The 19,216-nt window shown below is 44.4% G+C and overlaps 2 protein-coding genes and 1 long non-coding RNA gene across 12 annotated transcripts in view; 2 read left to right on the forward strand and 1 right to left on the reverse strand.

Moving 5' to 3' along the window:
* LOC310697135 overlaps window positions 1-5,432 on the reverse strand; it is a 74,728-nt gene extending 69,296 nt beyond the window's left edge. For 4 of the 8 annotated variants that reach the window (XR_014520946.1, XR_014520948.1, XR_014520949.1 and 1 more), the window contains exons 1-2: window positions 3,475-5,432; window positions 2,326-2,412 (exon numbers count right to left, since the gene is read on the reverse strand). This is a non-coding gene — a long non-coding RNA (uncharacterized lncRNA). Of the gene's footprint in view, window positions 1-2,325; window positions 2,413-2,461; window positions 2,661-3,474 lie in introns of all 8 variants that reach the window. The other 4 variants (XR_014520945.1, XR_014520951.1, XR_014520947.1 and 1 more) reach the window with 3 other exon arrangements.
* Window positions 5,433-6,018: 586 nt separating this feature from the next.
* On the forward strand, window positions 6,019-8,070 carry LOC310697104 (olfactory receptor 10T2-like). The gene is made up of 2 exons (XM_083483430.1): window positions 6,019-6,390; window positions 6,616-8,070. The coding sequence occupies exons 1-2, from the start codon at window positions 6,309-6,311 to the stop codon at window positions 7,569-7,571; spliced, it is 1,038 nt and encodes a 345-aa protein (XP_083339556.1). The 5' UTR covers window positions 6,019-6,308; the 3' UTR covers window positions 7,572-8,070.
* Window positions 8,071-9,875: 1,805 nt separating this feature from the next.
* On the forward strand, window positions 9,876-18,806 carry TMEM52B (transmembrane protein 52B). Of its 3 annotated transcripts, none has more exons than XM_083483453.1 (6): window positions 9,876-10,569; window positions 10,938-11,326; window positions 11,703-11,746; window positions 13,636-13,685; window positions 16,477-16,647; window positions 17,525-18,806. In XM_083483453.1, the coding sequence occupies exons 2-6, from the start codon at window positions 11,273-11,275 to the stop codon at window positions 17,773-17,775; spliced, it is 570 nt and encodes a 189-aa protein (XP_083339579.1). In that variant the 5' UTR covers window positions 9,876-10,569; window positions 10,938-11,272; the 3' UTR covers window positions 17,776-18,806. The 3 variants fall into 3 exon arrangements, with proteins under 3 accessions (XP_083339579.1, XP_083339580.1, XP_083339581.1); XM_083483454.1 differs by having other exon boundaries at window positions 9,876-10,487; window positions 11,195-11,326; XM_083483455.1 differs by having other exon boundaries at window positions 9,876-10,475; window positions 11,195-11,326.
* The last annotated feature ends 410 nt before the right edge of the window (window positions 18,807-19,216 follow it).

Genomic DNA, 19,216 nt, shown 5'->3' on the forward strand with positions numbered 1-19,216 from the left:
CAGAGCATGTGCTCCACCAAAGAGTTATGACCCAGAGCTACAGGGGTGAGGGCGGCTAGCCAGGTTTTTTTGCCCTGGGTGAGGCCTCCAGGGGAGCGCCATTAAGACTCCCAACATATTTGTATGTGTGCGCACAAATGTTCATGGGGAGGTGCCAAACTGGGCCTTTGACCCAGGGGAAATAAAGCCTAGTTTCTCCCATGCTTAAACATAAAATAAGATTCCAGTCCTCACAGTCCCAAAGGGTTGATTTAAATGAGAACACAGGGTGCTGTCTTCTACTGACTCAAACCACATTGGCTCATCTAGCTCAGTATGGTCAACACTGACTGTCACGGTCCGGTTTACGGGCGGTCAAAGGATGTCGGGACCAGGGGCAAGATGGCGGGGTGGGAGCAGGAATGGGAGTCCGGAAGCCAGGAGTCAGGAAGCCAAGGGTCTGAGGGTCAGAGAGCCGGGAGTCCAGAAGCCAAGGCTCCGAGGGTCAGGAAACCAGGAGTCAAGGAGCCAAGGGTCTGAGGATCAGGAAGCAAGGAGTCAAGAAGCCAAATGTAGCAAGGCAGGAAGCGTGTTGCTGTGGCAAAGAGCCAAAGGGAAATGCTGACCTTATATCCCTTCCCGGCTCTTGCCACCAGGTGCTGTGAGTTACCAATAGGCCTCACCTGTGCGGACGTGCCTTGCCTCTTCAGAACAAACTTAGGAAAGCCCCAGTCCTGCGAAGCCCTACCGGTCACAGGGCCTGGCTCCTGCAGGCACTCCTGACACTGACTGGCAGAAGCAGTTCTCTAGAGGGATTCTATCAGGGGGCATTCCCAGCCCCGCCTGCAGATCCTATTGGGGATTTCACAGGCAAAAACACATGCTCTACAACTGAGCAATGGTCCTTTGCCAACCTGGACAGCAGTATGCAGCTGGTGGTTCTGGTTACCAGTGCAACATGCAAACATGCATACCTTGTTCATCTAGGGATTTCTCTTCTTCCTTGAAGACATTACAGCACCCATCAGGGACAGGAAGCCCCACTCCCTTTCTGCTCCCCTGGCCCTGCATCAGAATGCTAGAGAGGTCCCACTTTACAAACTATTTTGGTCTTGGCTGGAGGGAAATTCACTCATGGCCATTTTTGAGAATTCAAAAGTTGCAGTCTACACTTACAAGGGCAAAGGACCCACTTCCCAGCAAATAACTCACCAGGTGCTCCCCCATCCTTCTGAAGGTATGAGCCACAGAATGACCCTATTCCCTGTGAATGGCTTCCTGACGGTGGACCTCCCATGGAGACATGAGGAAGTGTCATCATGACCAATAGTGTCTTTCCACTTCTGCAAGCTCAGGTCCGTGAAATTGAAGAGGTTGTCCTGCAGCAAGGAGGGGTCTGCCTTGGACCACAGATCCAGGGACTTGGTTCTTATGCAGAGGAGAGGACAAGCTGAGGTGTCATAAAAGAGTCTGTGCTAAACATCTCTAGCCTCCTAAATTGATTATGGGCCTCTCTTGGGGTTCAGCTTTTTAGCAGGGGGAGGAAGGAGATATGTATTTCCCTCGTTACACATTGCCAGTGGATGAACACTTTGAGGATTTTGTGTATTTTACTGTCTGCTTTTATGGCATCTTGGCCTTTTAAATCTTTACAAGTTGTTTTGAAACTCTCTAGTAAAAATCAATTCATAAATTCAATTAATATCAATAATTATAAATCAATGGGGCTCAAGGGAGTGCTATTATACATGAGGTTTTAAAAATCTATCTTTCAGTCCCTCTGGGGTGCTTCCATGAGCTCAACCAGCAGTGGACATGGTGGATGTGAAAAAGAGATAAAAACAAATAAATGAGAATAAGCTCTCCAAATCCAGGTGAGGGCTGCCTCCTCCTCCTCCATTTTCCTTGCAGATGGTGCCCATCAGCCACACATTTTGAGGAGATTTTGGCACTTCTCTGTTGGAAAGCCTCTCTTACCTATGTGTCAAGTCACCACATTTTTTTAAACAGACAAAGGTTGCAGCCGGTTACATCTCTTTGCACACAGTGACACAATTTTTCATTTTGCGTGCAGAACTGATCCCAGGGTCTGCTCTCTCAAAAAGGTCCTTTGCTCCACTTTCCACACTAGACAGTAAGTAGCTAGCTAGTTACCCAGGGTTATGATGCTAAATCGACCCCTACGGTTGTAATTTCATGGGCAGTCATTTAATTTTATCCTGATTCTAATTTTTAAGCTGTATTTTAATCAATTGTTTGTGTTTTAATGTATTTGACATTCGATGTTAGCTTCCCTGAGCCCGATCTAGGCCGGGAAGGGCGGGGTATAAATAAAAATTTACTTACTGGACTCTGAAGAAGACAGATGTCTCCGATGTAAACTGATCCAAAAAAAGACAGTTCTCTAAAGCAGCAAGACATCTCTGGTGTCAACTGAAGAAGACAGTTGAATGAGCTTTTAAGATCCTTTCAAACAACTCACCTGGTTTCCTGGGAAGCAAAACATTCTGCAGCCCATTGTGAAGTCAGATCTTGGCCAAGGCCTCACCCAATGGACTGTGGGCTCTCTCTGTCTCTCTCTCTCTCCATCTCAGGCCCATGTCAACACTTGGTATCTTCATCCAGCTTCCAAGCACCTGCCCTGCCCCTTAATTTACCCCTCACCTGGAGGGCCAGGGCAGCTGGAAAAGAAAACATTGCCCCTCGTTTAACAAATATTGAACTGAAACGTTATAAAAGGAAATGAAATGCAAATTCATCTGGAAAAAGTGGTCTAAAGCATAAAGGGAATTTAAGATTCTCAATCTCCTTGGCAAGAAGCAGAACTCTTTCTTTCACAGACAAATTATTCTCTGGCAATCACCACAAATAGAAAAGGCTTCACAATTGTACAGTTGCACTGGCGCTATCACAATATGTTTTTAGGCACCACGCTGCCAGATGGTTTGCCCCACCCCCGCATTTGGTGCTGGTTCTTCTTCCATCACCCCTGCTTCTGCATGCAGAGCATGTCCTCCACCGAAGAGATATGACCCTTCCCTTCCAGAGCTAAATCACCCTGTTTTATGTGTCTAGATCCCAACTGCCCCCCGGTACGCCATGACATCTGACACCCTGGATCTGCTGTCTAGGGCTGATAGGAGTTGGGAGTTGAGAAACCAATTCAAGATGCTGGAAATGCACCTGAGGGAAGGAGTATTTAAGGGTGCAAGTGTGAGCCCTGCAGAGGTGGAGTGTGTATTTTAGGGCTGAGTGAAAAATGAGCTCCTAGAAATTCCTATTTGTGGGTGGTAGAATTGTGGGGGGAATGGGGAGGTGGTAATTCTCCTGCCATTTGGATGGAGACAAACCCAAAAACCTCAGAAAATTAACCAGAACACTCCCTGGGAGCATGGGATTTATGAAGGTCAAATAACCAAGGAGCATCTTTAAAAACTGCCGATGGGGTGGGGGGGAGAACAAGGCTTCAGAATGTCTCCCCTCTTCCCCACTTACCTTACCTTCTGTGGCAGTAGGGGAGGCAGAAGACCATTCTCTGGGCTTTCAATTGAGCCAAAGATAGTTGTCCGAAGGAGACAGATGTTTCCGATGTCAACTGATCCAAAAAAGACAGTTCTCTGAAGCAGACAGACATCTGCAGTGTCAACTGATCTGAAGGAGACAGTTGAATGAGCTTTTAACTGATCTCAGGATTCTTTCAAACAACACACCTGGTTTCCTGGGAAACAAAACATTCTGCAGTCCATTGTGAAGTCAGATCTTGGCCAAGGCCTTGCCCAATGGACTGTGGGCTTTCTCTCTGTCTCCATCTCAGGCCCATGTCAACACTTGGTATCTTCATCCAACTTCCAAGCACCTGCCCTGCCCCTTAATTTACCCCTCACCAGGAGGGCCAGGGCATCTGGATCTGGGCTTCCTTTATAGTTTCCCCCAAACACCCCCTGCCTTGCATCCCTATGGGAATTGAAGAAAAAAAAAAGGGCCCTGACTGTGATCCAGTTTCCAACACCTCATAAAAACTCGCCTGTCTCCCCAAGGTGTTGGCTGGCCGGCTTTTCCTCATTTAGTCATTGTGTATTATCTGTTCCAGTGGTTTGAAAGTTCTTGCCTTTTCATTTTAGGATGTGGGCTACACCTTCTCTCTCCACCTGGCTAACTCACCACCTCTAGGCAGCTTTCAAAAACACATTTGTACTCTCAGGGGGTCTTCCTTGGTGCTTTATTTTCACTTGAACACCCCACCTTTCCTCCAAGGAAGTCAAAGTGGTATACATGATGTGCTATCCCTGTCCAAATTATCCTGGCAATAACCCTCTGAGGTAAGCTAGGCTGCCTTCAAGACTGGAAGGAGTATGAGGCTATGGTGGCTTTGAAGGATGCCCCCCAGACCCTGGGGTGGGGAATGAGAGCTGGGGATTTCACCCTGAGGGAGCTCCAACCCCACCATTCAAAATGGTATCACAGAACTTTAAATGTGTAGCATGGATACAGCCAAAGTTTAACAATACAAAAGTAAGACAAGCAGAAACAGAAGTTACCTCAGACCCAGATAAACGACACCGCAAACCAACTTATGATGCTGAATCCCCCTTGAAAAGGAAATATAGCCCCTTATTTAACTAATATTAAACTGAAATGTTAAAAAAAGCAACGAATCTGAAAAAGTGATCTAAAACAAAAAATGGATAAAAGCATAAGAGGAACTTAAGATTCTCAATCTCCCTGGCAAGATGCAGAACTCTTTCACAGACAAATTTACCACAAATAGAATAGGCTTCACAGTTGTATAGTTGCATCATATATTTTTAGGCACCAGGCAATAAGGTTTCTTCTATAACCAGGCCTTTGGCCTTTAACTCTCTCTGCCCCCTGCCTGCCCCCCAACACACATACACAGAGAGATTCAGAGCAGAAGACATTACCCTCTCTACCTCTTTCTTGCAGTGCCCTGCCTGCATTTCCAATAAAAGGGCTGAAGGAAGAGGTGACATGTTTCTGGGTCCACAAGCGGGCACCAAGAACGAGGAGGAATTTTTATAAAAGGGGCGTTATTCTCCCAAGTGAGGCTCGCCTGGGGCCTTCATTATACTACCTATAGGTACTAAGCAAAAACGTTCCTTGTCAACTGAGGCCTTGGGCTGAAATAACATCTTATATTCTTTTAAATGTGTTTGTGGGAGAGGGGGGTGTTTTTTGTTTGTTTATGTTTTTGTTCTGTATTTTGCGTTTCTATCTTGTATTTTTATGCCCTGAGATTTTCAGATGAGGGGGAAATCAATCAATTAAATTTCAGAGGAGCCTCTGAGATCCTTCACGTGAAATGAAAACGACAGCCCCAAGGAACTGTGCAGGTCCCTCAACTTCCCATTATTGCTCCACCCCCGCTGAAAAAAAGTTATCAAATGCGGATAAATATGAGATAATTATAATAAAACACATAATATTTGTTATGTACTGAATTTCCCACCCTGGGCCAGCAGGGGGATACTGTAGATAGTTCAGGTCCACATATGCAAATAAGGGATTGAAAGTGATGTTCAGTGATTGGATAGTTACAGAAAATGGTTACTGTTGCGTTCTAGTGGAGCTCTATATAAGCAGGCTGGCTGAACCCTTCAGTTCAGTTCTGTTCCAGCTTACAAATAAAGAGCTGCTTTGGAGAAATCGCTGCGTCGTCTGCTATGTCTACCCACTATTCAACACTGTTCATAGCTGAAGCAGACAGACTCTCACATCTTACAGAGAGCACAAAAGATAAAGTGGCTACTAAGTCACATGTCAGGGTGACTCAACAGTTGGCAGTTAGGCCTGAATAACTTTAGTAGGCCCAAATGACTGTGCAGTCCCAGCACTTCCCAGCCTGCTTTGCTGCTTCTGCTCTCATGTGTCTTTGTCACATGACATGTACCTCCATACACACTGCCCACACTTGTATCCGGAGGAGGTCACTTTCATAGAATCATAGAGTTGGAAGAGACCACAAGGGCCATCGAGTCCAACCCCCTGCCAAGCAGGAAACTGCAGCTAACCCAGCTGTTTTATTTATTAAACAATATTCGCAAACCACTTAATCAGAAAGACCGGAACAAACTGTAATATTCATCATGATAAAATAAAAATTGGAAATCAAGTAGACATACTAAAATGTATCGATATAGATTAAGTCAACAGTTTTAGGGGGGAAAATACACCCAATAAAATTACATGTATTTTTACATTACTTGTAGATTTTAACAACTCCCACTGATAATAAGATGGTTGATTATTTTACGTTTTGAAACACCGTGGAGATAATATCAGGTGGGATTTCTAAGTGTTTACATCATTCCATGCTAAATAAAAACATCATAAAAAGGATACTGTGGCAAATTGCTGTCACTTGGAAGAGCTCAACATCCAACCTGCTTCCTTGTGAGTTATTATTGTTATTGCATTTTTACAGTCACGTTAGGCATTTTGTGTTTTTATGTTGTAAACTGGCTTGTGATATTCACTTGAAGGGCAGTACGTAAATTTACTAAATAACAAAAATAAAAAATAATTTTATGAACAAGCATTTCCACCCAGTATTTTTGTATAAAACCTCAGCTGACGAGCACTGTTGCAATCTGTAATGCTTTTAAAGTTTATTTTCAGATGCTGCATCAATGGGAAGAGAAAATCAAACAGTGGTGACAGAATTTATCCTTGCTGGATTTTCCAATTTCCCAGACCTGCAGATTCCGTTGTTTCTGGTGTTCTCTCTAATTTACCTGGTTACTTTGATGGCAAATATAATCATCATCACTGCGATACGGCTTGACCGCAGCCTCCACATCCCCATGTACTTCTTCCTCTCCATCCTCTCCTTCTCAGAAATCTGCTACTCACTGGTCATTATCCCCAATATGCTTGCAAATCTTCTAAGAGAAAAGAAGACCATTTCCTTCATTGGCTGTGCTACTCAAATGTGCATTTTCCTGGGCTTTGGGTGCACAAATTGTATGCTTCTAGCAGTGATGGGGTATGACCGATATGTCTCCATATGCAAACCTTTACATTATCAGATTCTGATGAATCAAAGACTCTGTACCAAGCTGGTGGCTTGTTCAGCAACAACTGGATTTCTTTTTTCCACCTCAGAGACTATAATCATATTTACTTTGCCTTTCTGTGGACCAAATAAACTTAAGCACTTCTTTTGCGATTTAGCACCTTTGCTTGAATTAGCCTGTGGCCGAAACTACATAGGAGAAATTGTCATTTTCATTATTTGTGTTTTGGTTGTATTTTGCTCATTCCTGTTCATCCTTCTCTCATACTTTTTAATTGTTAACACTGTCTTGAAAATCCCCACAACGGCTGGGAAGCGGAAAGCCTTTTCTACTTGTGCCTCCCATCTTATCGTGGTCGTAGTGCACTTTGGTTGTGCTTCCATTATCTATTTAAGGCCCAAATCCAGGTACACACTAGATGAGGACACTTTTATTTCTGTCTCTTACACAATGGTGACTCCCTTGTTGAACCCCTTGGTGTACAGCCTGAGAAACAAAGATGTCCAAATAGCGCTAAAGAAATCGCTTGGCAAAAGCTCCTGCACCCAAAGAATATGAAAATCCAGAGGGAAATAGTTGTCACCTTGGAATCATGAAACACAACAAATTTTGTATAACTCTCTGGACAAAGAATATCTCTGATAGTTCTGCAGCTGTTCCTTATCTTTTTACTCATCTGGATATAGAATATTCATTTGGAAAATGGTGGGCTTGATTTAGTAGTTACAACTTTGATTTTCTGTTTAGTAAAATGCTGGAAAAGCCCCTGCTGCACCCAAGAAATCTGAGAATCTAGAAGGAAATACAAGTTTTCACCTTGAAGAGGAATCATCAAATACAACAAATTTTGTATAACATTCTGGAGAAAGCAGATCTCTGATAGTACTGCAGCATTATCTTTCCACTCATCTAGATATGGAATATTCGTTTGGAAAATGGTGGGCTTGATTTAGTAGTTATAACTTTGATTATCTGTTTAGTAAAATGCTGGAAAGGCGCGGGTGGCACTGTGGTCCTTTTGAGTGAATCTGAGCAACGGCGTGAGCTCTCCTTGCTCAGTCCCAGCTCCTGCCAACCTAGCAGTTTGAAAACATGTCAAAGTGCAAGTAGATTAATAGGTACCACTCCCGCAGGAAGGTAAACGGTGTTTCCGTGCGCTGCTCTGGTTCACCAGAAGCGGCTTAGTCATGCTGGCCACATGACCCAGAAGCTGTACGCCGGCTCCCTCGGCCAATAAAGCAAGATGAGCGCCGCAACCCCAGAGTTGTCCGCGACTGGACCTAATGGTCAGGGGTGCCTTTGCCTTTACCTTTACCTTTTAAAATGCTGGGAAATATATTGGTTTGAAAGGGGATTGTCTCATAAAGGAAGCGCTAGAACAAAAGACATGTTTCAAAATATTACTCTTGTTTCTTCCCAAATCTTAACCCCAATTTCATGATTAAACATTCATGCAGAGTCATTAAGTGCTGAAACTTAACCAAGGCATCAAGATTGTTCTTTGTGTTGAAAAATTTTCTTGATGTCAGTGAGATAAGTCACTATGCAACGTTTAGAATACATCTGAAGGCAGTCCTGTTTCAGGAAGTTTTTTTAATGTTTAATGTTTTATTATGTTTTATATAATGTTTTAATGTTTTATTGTATGCTGGAAGCCGCCCAGAGTGGCTGGGGCAACCCAGCCAGATAGGCAGGGTACAAATAATAAAATCATCATCATCATCATCTTCATCATGTACTGTATATTTGGGCTGGGGGCAGTTGGGTATGCTGGAAAAACTCAACATTTCTGCTTATCTTTGTGGAGGTGGCTTCTTCTGCTCTTGCTTCTCCCCAGTAAAGACTATTTTTAAACAGGGAATCATGTGAAAATATGTCTGTTATTTTTCAGAAATTTGAATTGATGTGGAATGGACCTAATTTCTGCTCTTTAGCTTTCTCAAAGAACAATTAGTATGGCATACGTTCCTTTTCCTTAATTCTCCCATCTCATTAGGTTGAATTCAGTGAGGAGACCTTCGGAGCAAACAAATACAGTGGTACCTCAGGTTACATTCGCTTTAGGTTACAGACGCTTCAGGTTACAGACTCCACTAACCCAGAAATAGTACCTCGGGTTAAGAACTTTGCTTCAGGATGAGAACAGAAATCTCGTGGCTGCGGTGCAGCGGCAGTGGGAGGCCCCATTAACTAAAGTGGTACCTCAGGTTAAGAACAATTCCAGGTTAAGAACGGACCTCGAGAACGAATTAAGTTCTTAACCCGAGGTACCACTGTGCAGAATTAGTTTGCCTGTTCTGACAATTGCTTTTTGAAAATTGTTGGCTGACACATATACAGCATACGCAAAACGGAGCTTTGCCATTTTTACAGCATAAATTTATCTTAGCATTAATATTTATATAATTTAAACCTGCAGAGCAACATATGGGGGGGAAGCTTATAATTTTTTATTTGCCCATTAGATAATTAGATATAGGGGCCTTCCAGATGGGGTTTTTGCAAAGATCCCCTTCTGCATTTATGTGCTTATGGCTTTGCAGCGAAGAAGTGGTGGTGCTTGAAAAATGAATGGAAAAGTATTTCTCAGTATTCCACTCAGGACCTTGACCTTGAAGGGGAAAATATTTAGGGGAAAATATTCAGTTCTGTTTGGGGTTCAGGTGGTCCTGAACCAGCACCAACAGAGTCAGTTTCTGGATCCAGCATCCGTGTCAACATGCTGCTGTCTGTATTTCTGCACTTTTATATGCATGCTGTTCTCCTTGGAGCATATACACCTGACATGCCTGTTTAAATTCTAGTTGCGTGACTTCTATTTATTTATTTTTAAATCCATCGGTTCTGCTCACTGCCTCAGAAAATTATGCCAGAGTAATGATTCACTAGCTTAATTGTTGTCACGGTTGTAGCAGAGGGTAAAATACCTGCCAGACTTTTTCAGATGCAATACAGCCCCAGAGCAGAAGGATTATTAAGCGCAAAAACCAATTGTGTTATGACCGACTGAAATTTGAATTATGGATTCTTCGGAAATGTTTACCATTTCTCCCCTACTGCTATATTCAAATCTGCATGCTCAGCTCATGTATTTATATGCGGAACATGCAGGAATGTAATAGTGGTTATAATACAAGGGGGAAACAGGCCGTTAAGAGACTGTTTAATGTAACCGCTTGAGGGAGAATTGAGAGAAGAAAGCCAAACGGCACTAAAGTAAAAAGCGTGGAAAGCATGTGGGTCTAAACAGGGAAGTGGCAATCATTTGCTACAGATTAATGTTTATACCTTTGGTGCTTTATTGAAACTTTGGAGCAAGGGAGGCCATGGGGGATTAGTGGAACGCATGGGTGGAATACTGGGAAATGCTTTTTCCGTCGTTTTTCAAGTATCCCCTCTTGTTCATTGCAAAGCGATAAGGACATAGATGCAGGAGGCAGAGGAACAGACCTCTCAACCTAGGTAAAGCAGAAGGTCAGTTGCTTCATCCTGAACTAGGTTCTGGGGGTTGGGGTGGTGAAGGCAAGGGGACAGGTAGCACTACAGAGTGATAAAGGTAAAGGGACCCCTGACCATTAGGTCCAGTTGTGGCCGACTCTGGGGTTGCGGCGCTCACCTCACTTTATTGGCCGAGGGAGCCGGCATACAGCTTCCGGGTCATGTGGCCAGCATGACTAAGCCACTTCTGGCGAACCAAAGCAGCGCACGGAAATGCCGTTTACCTTCCCGCCGGAGCAGTACCTATTTATCTACTAGCACTTTAACGTGCTTTCAAACTGCTAGGTTGGTAGGAGCTGGGACCAAGCAACGGGAGCTCACCCCATTGCGGGGATTAGAACCGCCGACCTTCTGATCGGCAAGTCCTACCTAGGCACTGTGGTTTAACCCACAGTGCCACCCGCGTCCCTATACAGAGTGATACAGGAGCACTTTTCACAGGGCACCAGGACAAGACTCTCCTCAGCTTTCTTTGACTTTCTGAGGTATATGCTACTGAGATTATGAATGTACAATTTGCCTATATTTCTGTGTGTGTCCATACAGAAGATCGATCAGAGCTAAAAGAGAGGAAGTGAGAATTTCTAAGAAAGGCTATGTGATGGGGGCAAAAGTATAAAGAATAAAAGCTGTGAGATGTGGCGCCCCCAGGCAATTTCAATGTCTCTTATGCCGGCTTGAAGATGGCGCATGATGAACGTGAGGTTGCAAGGAGGTCCCTGCTTTGGAGGACAGAAGACTGAGCAACAGAAGATTCACTGATGGGGAAGACGAGCCGAGTTGTGACCATCTCTGCTCTGACATGTCTGTCTCAGGTAAGGCACCTTGGATTTTGGTTTGGCCAGAAAGGAAAGCCAGCAGGGAATTAGAATTCAGATAGGATTCTGTATTGTAAAATGTAGAAAGCATCTCTAAGTTATGCAGTGGAGAGAGATAGAAGAATGAAATATCTGGCTGGGGTGTAGAACAAAAATTAATATTTTATCCCTTGAGGAAGAGGGCAAAGATAGCTCAGTTGGTTAGAATGTGGTGCTGATAACACCAAGGTTGCAGGTTTGATCCCTGTATGGCCCGACTGCATATTCAGGTTGGATTAGATGACCCTTAGAGTCCCTTCTGATTCTATGATTTAAAAATGGAATGGATGTAGAGGAAAGAATAAAGCCACTTTGACTCTTTCATCTCTTGAAGATTCCTCAGGTGACACTGCAGGAGAGCTGTTCAGGCACTGACCAGTGAGTATGTTCATGGAATTAACTGCTTCTTGCAGTAGATTGAAATTTTGAGTGAAATTAAGTAAAATTTTGCCTCAGTTTTCAGGTGGAAGATTGAGGGGGAGACACACACTCTTTGGCAATGGTCTCAATCATGGGTAGGCAAACTAAGGTCCGGGGGCCAGATCCAGCCCAATCGCCTTCTCAATCCAGCCCGCGGACGGTCCAGGAATCAGAGTGTTTTTACATGAGTAGAATGTTTCCTTTTATTTAAAATGCAGCTCTGGGTTATTTGTGGGGCATAGGAATTTGTTTATCACCCCCCCCCCCAATATCGTCCGGTCCCCCACAAGGTCTGAGAGACAGTGGACCGGCCCCCTGCTGGAAAAGTTTGCTGACCCCTGTAAGGAAAGCTTGGGTCCTCGAGAAAGTGTATTTAGTAATGATACAAACTCCATCATTTCCTAACTGGTTTCATTGTGCCGGGGGCTGCAACAGCCATTTTAAAGAAGTTACAGATGCCCAAGAAATTTTGGGGAACTTGGCATCCAACTTTGAACATCTAAAATAAGAGGGGGACTTGGGGGCCACCTATCAGAATCCCCTTCAGTAACAAGGCCATAGCTGTCAACTTTTCCCTTTTCTTGCGAGGAATCCTATTCGGAATAATGGAATTTCCCTTTTAAAAAAGGGAAACGTTGACAGCTATGAACAAGGCAGGGAAAGGGATATTGTACTGGGTCACTTTGAACTTGTTGGTGTGGGTTTCCCTGTGTTCTTGTGCTTGTGTCAATTTCTCCTAAAGGGCCAGTTACCATAGCCTAGTTTAACAATTTTTCATGGAAATGTGTTCAGATGTTGCCCAATTTTTGGAAAATTTGACTCACTCTTCCACTAAGCGTTTTGTCATTGTGGATTTGTAATGTCTGGGAATCAGTCTTAAGGTGAGTCCTGGACCACATGCTTCAAACGTGAATCCATGCTTGATGCACAGAGTCACAACTTTTGAAGGCCATTAGACTTCTTTGCCTCTTAGGGCCAGGTTTAGAGAGATCCTTAAATAATGTAGGTGAGCGCTGTGGAAATTGTGTGTGCAGAAGAGGAGTTCTGAGCTACTTGGAACCAGCCGAACGTAGTCTTGAAAGGAACAGTCTCACTTTAAAAGCTTATATTGCCCGCCTTCTTTCAAACAAGCATCTCATTGTCAGCCCTCTGTTATCACCCAGTAAATTTACTGTGTTTCTCTGCACTTGGGATGTTCAAAGAAAAGAAGTATTAGAGATGGCTGAGGCTTAAGATGTTTGAAGTAACTGTGCAGATTACAAAACCAAATCATTTATTGATTTAATCTAATATATTTGTATCCTGCCTTTCTCCCAAGGTGGTCTTCAGCTAAATACAGGTGAAACTCAGAAAATTAGAATAATGTGGAAAAGTTCATTTATTTCAGTAATTCAACTTAAAAGGTGAAACTAATATATGAGATAGACTCATGACATGCAAAGCGAGATATGTCAAGCCTTTATTTGTTATAATTGTGATGATCATGGCGTACAGCTGATGAAAACCCCAAATTAGCAATCTCAGTAAATTAGAATATTCAATCAAATCAGCAAAGCAAGGACTGCAAATAGAGCAATATTGGACCTCTGAGAAGTAGAAGCATGCATATGCACTCAGTACTTGGTTTGGGCCCCTTTTGCATCAATTACTGCCTCAATTACCGGTAGTACCATGAAACAGATGAATGTTAAGCGTTGATCAAACAGTCTTGTCTCCTCTGGTCACTTTAAATGCACATATGCTACTTAACAAATCTCAAGTAACCAAGCAAAGGGAAATAGGGGCGTTCATGGATGTGCAAACCTGGCTTTTATTTCTATGATATTAACATTTTCTTGAATCGCCAGTTCTCCCCAAAGCTGCTCAAACCAAAACTGGGTCCATCTCTGGTACATCTGGTAAGTTTCTTTTTTGGGGAAAAACATGTTGTAACTGTGCCAGTTGTGTGATGTTTGTGTTGATGAATGATGCCACCAGCTGCACGCTGTCCTGGGATGTGCATTGTGACAGCCTGGGGTTTCTGTGCAGTGCTGAGTGCTGTTTCCATTGAAGGCTAATTTTCACTGAAGACCCAAACCTGTGCTAGGGCTGGGCCACATCAATCTGCAGGTTGGGGCTTGTATCCAACTGATTTCTGCTCAGAGTAGAGCCACTGAAATTAATGGGCCTAAATGACCATTAATTTCAAAAAGATCCACTTTGAATAGGGCTAGAACACCTCTGTTTAAAATATTAACATACCCCAGCATAGAAAACTACCATTACAGAGAGATGACTAGCCATAATATTATCATTGTACTAGTTTTCTACATAGATGGATTGTTAACGCAGAGGACGTGTGATTCCTGTTAAGCCTGCAGATTAAAATGCTATGGTGCACATTCAGGTCTACTACCTCAGCCAGCAGCCCTAATATTATATCCCCCTGGATTCAGGGACTAGATGAGGAGGACGTGTCCCCTTGCATCCAGTGTCCTTCCAAAATGATACAGTCATACCTTGGTTCTTGAATTTAATCCGTTCCAGGAGTCCGTTTGACCCCCAAAATGGTTCAAAAACCAAGGTGCAGATTCTGATTGGCTGCAGGAGCTTCCTGCAGCCAGTCGGAAGCTGCAGAAGCATCATCAGATGTTTGGCTTCCAAAAAACGTTCACAAACCGGAACACTCACTTCTGGGTTTGTGACAATCAGGAGTTGAGTTGTTCAACAACTGAGGCATTTGACTACCAAAATACCATTGTATTGGTAAATTAGAAATTCTTCATTTTTTGATGTCCTGCTTCTAAATTTCGCAAGACCAACGTGCACATGTGGTTTACAGTAGGTTCCAACAGTAGTTCATATATTTTTTCTTCTCACTTACCAGATCTGCACCACACAGAAACAAAGTTCAAGAGTGCCTTTGGGTAGTGTTTTGTCATTCTAGATGTGGGGCAGGGGGAGTGGGGCAGGGAAGGCAAATACAGCCGTACCTTGGATCTCAAACGCCCTGGCTTCCAAACAAATCGGCTCCCAAATGATCAAAACCCAGAAGTGAGTGTTCCAGTTTTCAAACGTTCTTTAGGAAGCCGATCATTTGATGGGGCTTCTGCAGCTTCTGATTGGCTGCAGGGGCTTCCTGCAGCCAATCAGAAGCTGTGCTTTGGTTTCCAAATGTTTTGGAAATTGAATGGACTTCCGGAACGGATTCCGTTTGACTTCCAAGGTACAACTGTAAACTGAAGGAACAAATTGAATTACTCTGCTTCTGGAACAAATGGCAGACATAGGAACCAACTCCTATGTACTCCAAAGTATTTGAGGGGGCCGAGCCCCTCAAAAGTTGATGGGCATTGCCATTCAAATGGTGAGTGTGCACCATCACAGCGAGAGAGACGCCAAAATGCCCAGCAGGCCAGGAATTTGTCCTTGCTCTGGGCATGGGGCCAAGCCTCGCTATTGTCTAGTTGTTCCCGCGCCCAGGAGAACGCCCTCTAATTCTTTCCGCCATTGGCCAATTTGGTGGCAGGAGGACGATAGGACGATTCACAGAGGAGGCCCGGGGGGCCGCCGACAAAGCTGCCAGCCCGAGAAGGGGCAAACAGACTTATTTTGGAACAAAAGGATGGCGTGCTGGGAGATCTGCTCATCACTTGATTCATGATGTTTGGGTTCCTACACATGGGCTTAACCGGGGTGGGGGGACAGGGAGCAGCTTCCCCCCTAAATCAAGTAAATCAATGAAAATACTTAACTAACTGAGGTTCTGCCCCCCCCCCCAAATGAAGCCTGACCCCCCAACATAAAGCCTGGCTATGCTAAGGTTACCAGATTTTTTTCAAAGAATCTGGGGACACTTTTTCTAAAAAAAAAAAAAGAGGGGAAAAAGATATTTTTAAAAAGTTATTTTAAAAAATTAAGAAGTAATATCTTCTCTTCTGTGGTCTCCTCTGTCATGTGGTCTTCCTCTGGGCCCCGGCCTGCTGTCTTGGAGCGCTAGCCACCGTGGAGTAGGCATGGGTCGGGCCTGGGCTCAGCCATATGTCCTTGCCCTCCTGGTGCTCTCCTACCTCTTCTCCTGAGTGGCGGCAGCGGTGTGGCAAGGTCGGGGCTCCCCTCTTTTTTCTCCATCCCTTTTCTCTCTCTGCCTTCTCCTTTCCTCCTTCTCCCTGCGTCAGCTCCAGGGTTTCCCTGGCCCCAGAGCACTGCTGGGCACTTGGCCGTGTGCTCTCTTGCACCTGGCTGGATTTGGGTTGCGTGTGTGTGTGAGCAGTTCCCCCAGTTGACGCGCTGGGCGTCCCCGGTTCCCCCTCAGCAGTGGTGGCGGCAGTGGCAGTCTCAGCAGCCCACAGCCAGCCTGGTAGTGCAGTTGTCTCTGGCTGGCTTCAGGAGCTGCTCTCTGCCGTGGCGCCCGCCATTTTGTGTCGCTGGAAGTCCCCATATGATGTGCCTTTTGCCGTTGAACCAATCATGCAACATTCATCCCCTACGAATACATCTACAACACTTAAAATATAAATCCGGGGACATTAAATGAAATCTGGGGACATTCCGGGGACGGATTTTGTCCAGGGACAGATTTGTCAATCCGGGGACTGTCCCCGGGAAACAGGGACGTCTGGTAACCATAGGCCATGCCCATGTTCCTACTTAGTATGAGCAATAAACAGCAGTGGTTCTGACTCTCCCCTTCTTTCCCCCCACTTCTGGGCTTGTGGTTGTGATGGTTGGGCTGCTCCTCCTCTGCGGCCTCGTCTCTGTCTGTGTGAGGTACTGCTGCCTTCACTGCCACCCAGCCGGGGAAGACGACAACTCCCGGCCCTATGAAGTCACAGTCATCGCATTTGATCACGACAGCACTCTTCAAAGCACCATCACTTGTGAGTTGAGCAACCATACTAGTCCCATGATAGCTGCATAAAATCTATAGAAAGGTTCCTACTAGAGAAGAATGGCAGATGAAGTTAACGGACTATAGTGGTAGCTTGGGTTACAGACGCTTCAGGTTACAGACTCCTCTACCCCAGAAATAGTACCTCAGGTTAAGAACTTTGCTTCAGGATGAGAACAGAAATCGTGCAGCGGTGGTGGGAGGCCCCATTGGCTAAAGTGGTACCTCAGGTTGAGAACAGTTTCAGATTAAGACCAGACCTCCACAACAAATTAAGTTCTTAACCCGATGGCTAAAATGACCGGAAAGGTCAGAAATCAGGAAGACCGAAATTTTAATAAGGAATGGGGAGAATTTACAACTTATGTTAAAGACCATTGTAAACAGTTAAAATCGTTAGTAGAATTGGAATATCACTTGTTATTGAAGGTTGATTCTGGACATAATGGAAGAGGTAAAAGGTTTGGAGTACAGTGGTTGGGGAGGTGGGGGGGAATGGGGGGAAATAATGAAGATGATGTGTTTTGATAATTTGTTATGTTGAAATTGTCAATAAAAATAAAAAACAACCCTCAGCTGCCAAGACTCCTTGCCCGTTGTGGGGGCACCTGATTGCAACCCCTCAAAAATGAGCGCCCAGGGCCATGGCCCGGCCCCCGCCCCCTCCCACTACATCTCTTCTGTGTTATCTTGGACAATAAATTCTGTGTGCACTCTGTGTGCATTCTGCAGTGTGCATTCCTTTGGCGGAAACCCCCTTGACCATCGATCAATCACAGCATTAGGGTCATTCTTATCCTCGCTCATTCCTGATATTTAAGGTCCTGGAAGTAACCTGAAGAGTTGTGTGTTCTCCTCGTTTTCAGCCTTCCATTCGGTGTTTGGTCCAGCTGCTAGAAGAATGCTTGCAGTAGCTCATTCCCACAGCGTTCTCCCAGCCATACATTACCCTGCTGGGATGGAGACACCCCCCATTTACGAGGAGGCTGTGCACATGAGTAGATTCAGAGTGGCTAGAAGTGGAGAACCAGCCCCAGAGTCACAGCCGGAGGAGAAACAGTCGGTGGATGCCGAGAAAGGACAACAAGCAGATCAACCATCAAGCCAAGGCTCCTGAACCAGATCATCATCAAGTATTGCCAAGACTACTTCAAATTATGTTCCTTTGGTGGCTGTACTGTTTTCTAATGCTACAATTCTCAAATTCCCCAGAGAGGCTTGGGAAACCCAGCCGGATGGGCAGGGTATAAATATATTATTATTATTATTATTATTATTATTATTATTATTATTATTATCATCATCATCATCATCATCATCATCAGGATGCATTAAATAAATTGCATACAACCTGTAGCAATGTGGAAATACATTGTATGCAAGAGCAGAGATTTTACACGTGTTTCCAAAGTTTGTATTTCTCTTGGACTCTTAAATCAATCACTAGCGCTGTAAAATATAACCTGGAAGCACAACACAAATGTTTGCAGTGAATTTCAATTCATGATCTATGTTTAATCACTGACCATCCGTTGCTGCCTTGACTTTTCGTGTGGTGTTTTCCTCTTAATGATGTACATAATAGGTTGCCTGCTTTTGAGTCCTTAATCCTTAAACTATCACTAGTTATCATTACATGATTAGTGAGAATGGTGATTAATTGAAGGAGGCCATTAAAGTATTTGAGTGGGGAAAATACTGTTGTTGCTTTTTTTTTAAAAAAAGATGTGAGTTAAGATATGGTGTGCGATTAATTCTTCTTTGGGTCTCTTTTTCCATGCCTGAGGACCTGGGTGAAGCGTGATGGCTGAATTGCAAACTGTTAACGCTGCAGGAAGTAAACAAGTCTGAAGTCTTTCCATTCCTTGATTCAGCCATCAAATTCAGCGCAAGGTGGCCTGATGGCAGATTAGAAAAGGGAGCTGAATAGCCACATACATCTGAGCCGGCAGCTTTTCTTTCTTGCAGCTTGTTGTTGTTGTTTAGTCGTTTAGTCGTGTCCCCATGGACCAGAGCACGCCATGACCCCATGGACCAGAGCACGCCAGGCACTCCTGTCTTCCACTGCCTCCCGCAGTTTGGTCAAACTCATGCTGGTAGCTTCGAGAACACTGTCCAACCATCTCGTCCTCTCTCGTCCCCTTCTCCTTGTGCCCTCCATCTTCCCCAACATCAGGGTCTTTCCCAGGGAGTCTTCTCTTCTCATGAGGTAGCCAAAGTATTGGAGCCTCAGCTTCAGGATCTGTGCTTCCAGTGAGCATTCAGGGCTGATTTCCTTAAGAATGGATAGGCTTGATCTTCTTGCAGTCCATGGGACTCTCAAGAGTCTCCTCCAGCACCATAAATCAAAAGCATCAATTCTTTGGTGATCAGCCTTCTTTATGGTCCAGCTCTCACTTCCATACATCACTCCTGGGAAAACCAAAGCTTTAACTATACGGACCTTTGTTGTTATTGCAGCTAGGTTACATTTATTCCAACAAAAGCTTGGTTTTTTTCTGGCATGTACCTCCCTCCCTTTCCTCTGTCACAAACATATTTCATCTACAGATTTGCGC

Source organism: Podarcis liolepis (assembly GCF_965112155.1).
Source record: "Podarcis liolepis genome assembly, chromosome: 17".
NCBI classification, from domain to species: domain Eukaryota; kingdom Metazoa; phylum Chordata; class Lepidosauria; order Squamata; family Lacertidae; genus Podarcis; species Podarcis liolepis.

Bases quoted from the DNA above. Each gene is read 5' to 3' on its own strand.
- LOC310697104 (XM_083483430.1), top strand. From the start codon at position 6,309: ATGCTAAATAAAAACATCATAAAAAGGATACTGTGGCAAATTGCTGTC. The intron at 6,391-6,615 runs GTGAGTTATTAT...GTTTATTTTCAG, and splicing joins AACATCCAACCTGCTTCCTT to ATGCTGCATCAATGGGAAGA.
- TMEM52B (XM_083483453.1), top strand. From the start codon at position 11,273: ATGGGGAAGACGAGCCGAGTTGTGACCATCTCTGCTCTGACATGTCTG. The intron at 13,686-16,476 runs GGTAAGTTTCTT...CCCCCACTTCTG, and splicing joins GGTCCATCTCTGGTACATCT to GGCTTGTGGTTGTGATGGTT. The intron at 16,648-17,524 runs GTGAGTTGAGCA...CCTCGTTTTCAG, and splicing joins TCTTCAAAGCACCATCACTT to CCTTCCATTCGGTGTTTGGT.